General features: G+C 45.7%; 1 protein-coding gene across 1 annotated transcript; it reads right to left on the bottom strand.

The window, feature by feature from the left end:
• Positions 1–3,280: 3,280 nt before the first annotated feature.
• Positions 3,281–4,746, bottom strand: LOC149331561 (52 kDa repressor of the inhibitor of the protein kinase-like). The gene is made up of 2 exons (XM_089555517.1): positions 4,404–4,746; positions 3,281–3,686 (listed from the first exon to the last, which is right to left on the bottom strand). The coding sequence occupies exons 1-2, from the start codon at positions 4,511–4,513 to the stop codon at positions 3,497–3,499; spliced, it is 300 nt and encodes a 99-aa protein (XP_089411643.1). The 5' UTR covers positions 4,514–4,746; the 3' UTR covers positions 3,281–3,496.
• Positions 4,747–5,160: the final 414 nt, after the last annotated feature.

The raw sequence follows: 5,160 nt of genomic DNA, 5'->3' as shown, positions 1-5,160 counted from the left end.
AAAGTACGACGATTAACCTAAAACCACATCTCCGTTACTTAGCCCCATCCACACTGAGGCAGCTGCTTAACATGCTTCGCATCCACTGGGCTTAACCTTGATAAGCCTCCAATTTTTTGGCACATATTCTCAGCGAATTACTATCCATCAGGTTGCAGTGGACGTTACGTATATTCGCCGGAAAATCGTTCGAATTGAAGTGATGGTTTCCGGAATATGAGCAAAAGTTATCTGCACAGAGGCTATCGCTAATCGCGTCCAAGGAATAGTCATTGAGTTAAAGTACGAAAATCATAAAACTTCTGGACATTACGCTATAACCCATAATGCACTAAACCCAGCGAGAGATGTGTTTATTATTGATTTATTGTTGTTTATTTCTTTGTTATTTTTACACCAAATATCCAAAGAAGGGACTGCATAATGGATGGTCTTAGCATTCAAGTAGCATGAGATTTCATGCAGCCTTTAAGGGAAGAGTATTGGAGTGCTCCTCGGCATCACGCCGAAAAACTGAGTCCTTAAAACTTTTTCACTCGACAGTCCATTCTGCTAATTGCCTTTCAGAGAGAAAACATATCTCGTTTTCAAAACCATCTGCAACCAGGAGCTATCACGATCTTAATATCCAACCTTTTTTTGCCCGCACTAACGTTTTCCTTGCATGGCAACAATCGTGCATTATCAATTTTTGATTTTGAGTCGACAATTGAGTCGTAGCATTGTATGGTGTAGTTTTTCAGCGTTTATATTTCTAATGCTTGTCATGTATCTTTGTATGCGTGGAATTGTTCCACATTTTTTGTGCCCACTCCTGCTATAGCTCCTAGAATGGGGCTGCAGTATTTTCAAATAAATAAAAAATAAAAATAATACACGATCAAGTCATTCCAGCCCAGAATAGTTTTCCCGAAGAATGAGTCAATATGCGTGCTAGTATGCGCTGGGGTAGAGCGTATGGTTTTATGCGTTAACTACTTGTTCGCCGCCAGATTTTTTTGTATCTTCACGCAACTTTATGTGCATAAAGCGAAAACGCGCTGCTAACGTTCGACACTGGCGCTCGAGCTCTAGAGCACGAAGCACCGCTGGAGTGCAGTGGGTGCCTTCATATATACCACGAGGCGAAAAAACTGACGTGAGCACCGGCCACCGCTGTCTATACGGACTGACATTTTCAAAACACAAACAGCACCTGTTCTAAGTTTACACAATTTCAGCTTTCCTTGCCAGCTTTCATCGTTATTTGGCTGACCATTTATTTCCAATAAGAGCCGATCACGCTAGCATTTTAGTTTTCCTTGCGTCCGACTCTACCCTGAGAGCCAAACGCCGTGAATATAAAGTAACCCTATTATGGCTTCCTGATTTCTTGCTTTCCTGTATATAGCTACTTTGTGTGCACCGCGAAAATATGCTGGCTGCGCATAATAAGCCTGGTAAGATTATTAGCTAGAATAATTTCACCAGATAACTTGTGATTAGCACATTGCCTGTAGGTTTAATTGGTGCCCAGTTTACCATTGCATTTAGGACATTGCATACTCTTGATTAAATGTAAAGAAAGTAATAATATGGACCAACATGAGATAAAGAAATAATTTTAGTCCATCTCCTCCTTTAAATGATGTGTCACGATGAAATACATCGTTAGAGAGGCATGACATATTTTGTGAGTATGTGCAAATGGTGGTAGCCGCGCTGTTGTATCGAGAAATTTAGTGGCTGCTTGACATGATGCACTCTTCGCTGAATGTTTTTTGAGCTGGGAAGTTTTTGGGGCTTGACGAGGAGTCGCAGTAAGCCCTTTTTCTTCGAGGTGGTGAGCGCGTCCGGCTTTCCCTTATGATTTCTATCACTGAGGTGGCACCGTGCCCAACCGCGTATTATCTAATGCGTTCTATTAAAACCATTATTTTTGTACTTTAGGTCCTTTTTCCGTGTGAAGCCTCATATCTGGAAGTGGCCTTAAAAAGAATTGCCATATTTATAACATCGAGCACGATTCTAACTGGCCGTGGCGCGAATAGATCAGCTGCGCTTGTCGCTGCTTTAAGCAGTGAGCCACTGCCGCGTGTTATTTGCCAGCCACTCGCGCTGTGCTTAGGATATCGTGTTCATTAACTTCCCCTAGCGCGTGGTTGTCCAGGCGCAAAAGCACGGGGCACTGGCCCGTGCGAGCCGATGTTCAAACTCGTCAACGGTTTTCTAGGACCGCTTTCGAACGCTAGACTACGCAGGCAGTCAAACCCAAAAATAAAACACCACCCAAGGTAGATATACCATGGTAGCGAAGGCTCCATAGACGCCCATTGGTCCAAACAATGGCGGCTCATGGGAGCACCCCAGCGCCACTATTTTGGGGGGCAACCTACGTATGAGTGACGTTGAATGACGTCACGCATACGTATCTTTTGGCGCGAATTATAAAGTGGCCTTTTTATAGAACCCGCATTTTCGAGCCGGTATCACTTCAAGGTTGCCTTTCAGTGCGCACCAACCTTTGCCAGTCAAATGTGCTCGAGTTCCTGCTAGTTATGGCCTTGTTAATGTGCAATTGGAAACCCAATGAAAGTGACTGGCAAAGAAGGTAGCATAGAAAGGCTGCAACACTTTCAGACGCTGGCTAAGCATGCATGATTCGTAGTGGAAACCTTGGTGAAAATACCGGTGCTAGTACTGTTGAGTATATCAAGGTATGATGCACAAAGCACAGGGCCGCCGCGGTGGCTCAGCGGTTATGGTGCTCGGCTGCTGACCCAAAAGACGCGGGTTCGATCCCGGCCGCGGCGGCTGGAATTTCTTTGGAGGAGAAATTCTAGAGGCCCGAGTACTGTGCGATGTCAGTGCACGTTAAAGAACCCCAGGTGGTCGAAATTTCCGGAGCCCTCCACTACGGCGTCTTTCATAGCCTTAGTCGCTTTGGGACGTTAAACCCCATAAACCAAACAAAGCACAGGCTCAAGTGCACAGTTTGCAATACAGTGTACAGCAATGGTTTTCATATTCATGGTTTATTACAGCAACCAAAGAAATACAGTGATAAAGCACACCAACAAAAAATGCGCGTCACAGGCAGCTCAAGCAGTAGTTTTTTTAAGCTGGCTATTTATCTCAATGGTCACAGTGCGGATAGGAAAAAGCCCTTAAGTTCCACGAACGTTGCCAGGTACGCAATTGAAAAGTATAGAAAACAATGCTACGACAGCTTTCATTGAGGCAAACATAACATGACATAAGTAGGCGCATCAACACATTGACCATGCAGCACAGAGGGATTACTCTTCACATTTCATTTCTTCAACTGAAAGAATATAGCAGCTATGTATACACCTGCATGACAATATTAAAAACAAGTTTTAGCATCAACAAATCTGCTCGACGCTAGAGCATTACACCATACATAGCGCCTGCGCACAACCTCGAGACCTCCTTGTCGCTAACCGAAGAAATTTGAAGCAATTGTAATCAAACTAAAATATACATGAAGTGCAGTTTAAAGAGAAGTGCAAGGACATTCAATACAGCCACTCCTTCCTCGAGTAGGCACAGCATCGAGACGCAGCCATCCTGGCCGCAGATACAGAAACAGGTCGAAGTGCTTGGAAGAAACCCTCAGGTCTCGCAGCTGGCACGGCGTCTTCTCCAGGCTGAGGTTGCGGCAGAACTGCACCCACGTTTTGCACCTGGACATGATGCAGCGTCCACGTTATACAACTGCACCCAAAATGAATACCATATACTCCAAAGGTCAATACGGCAAGATTCCTTTCACTTAAATGCAGTACGTTATAACTATGCCAGAAAATGCTCGCGCCAAGCCTCCGCGCCGCAGAGTGCGGTTACGCTCGCCTGATACTGCGCGGCTAGCTGCTTTTCTATGCTCAAAGAGTGACGAGAGCGATGCAGCGAAATGAGTTTAAAACTACATTGACGGTCATGTATACGTAGAACGGCAATAACTACTGCTGGCCGAATTCAGTTAAGACACAGTCAATGCGGCGCACATACACATGATTGAGTTTCGATACTGTCAGTTGCGAGGGGATCCTCAAATTGGCTTCACGGTGCTGCAAAACCCATTAATGTCAAGCTCAGAGCAGAGCTGTTAGGCAGCGCAGTTGGTTTTAAATTGACCATGCGGCAAGTAGAGGGCACGTGGTTGCTCATGAGAGCCCGGTATCAATTTCACGTTGGTGAGAGTTGGCTGCACGAAACTAGCTATAAATAAGACAAATGATTTGTATCTTTTGCACATCATATGACTGCAAGTGCGTGCCCTGCAATTTACTAAAATATCCCGATAACATGAAGCCAAGTGCGTATGAAACAGTTACAGCTACAATAGGCGCGGAAAGCCCGACAAAAGCATATCTATGCAGACGACAACGGCAAGAGCTCACCTGCGAAAGTCCAGAGGGAAGCGGTGTAGTCTTGGTAAGACACTCACGGTACAACCCACGCTGTCACAATGTGCCACGGAGCAAGGCTTCTTCACATGCCGCAACCTCATCTTGAAATGCAGAGCTAAGCGCTTGAAACGATGAGCGCGAAGCCTCGGGAAAAGGTTTCGCACTGGCCGTACACCGAAGGAAACGCTGCAGCGGTGCAGCGGGGTGCAGATCTTGCCAAACGGCGACAGAGAAGCGACGAGAAAGGACGACAAAAACTTCTTAAAGGGGCCATTTTGAGACCGGCGAGCTTAATTTGCACGCTTTCCAAGGCGCGCCATAGCAGGCAGCTGGAGATAAGAAATCGCTTCGTAACATGCTTCGTAAGCTGCGGCCGGGTACCTTAACAACGCCTGCAAAGTCGCGCTGCAAATGCACCGCACACTCATCAACCGAGGGCGCAACAAGAGCGTTGCAAAAAATTACAAAATTCAGCGTAATGTTTTGCAGAAATAGTTTTATAAACGTGGCAATAAAATATTCATTTCTTTTTGTGTGTAAGCATTTTTATCTGTGCTTTTGAATTTCATTATATAAGTGTTTCGGCCGCCCAAAGTGGCTGTGCTGCAGTCGCGCTAGACCGTTTTTGGGCCCAGCCTTCGCCACCATTCTACATCCACCTTGCACCACCTCCTACCCCCCCCCCCCCCCCCTCCCCCTCAAAAAAAAGGTTCAAGGTAGCGCCACTTGGTGATCTAAAAGCAACTCA

Source organism: Amblyomma mixtum, chromosome 8 (genome assembly GCF_055824585.1).
Source record: "Amblyomma mixtum isolate Tamu chromosome 8, ASM5582458v1, whole genome shotgun sequence".
Classification (NCBI taxonomy): Eukaryota; Metazoa; Arthropoda; class Arachnida; order Ixodida; family Ixodidae; genus Amblyomma; species Amblyomma mixtum.
This window is presented reverse-complemented; position numbering and strand designations above follow the sequence as displayed.

Excerpts from the sequence above, each read along its gene's own strand:
- LOC149331561 (XM_089555517.1), bottom strand. The coding sequence starts at position 4,513 with ATGAGGTTGCGGCATGTGAAGAAGCCTTGCTCCGTGGCACATTGTGAC. Across the intron at positions 3,687-4,403 it reads TTCCCTCTGGACTTTCGCAG|GTGCAAAACGTGGGTGCAGT; the intron begins GTGAGCTCTTGC and ends CATCATGTCCAG.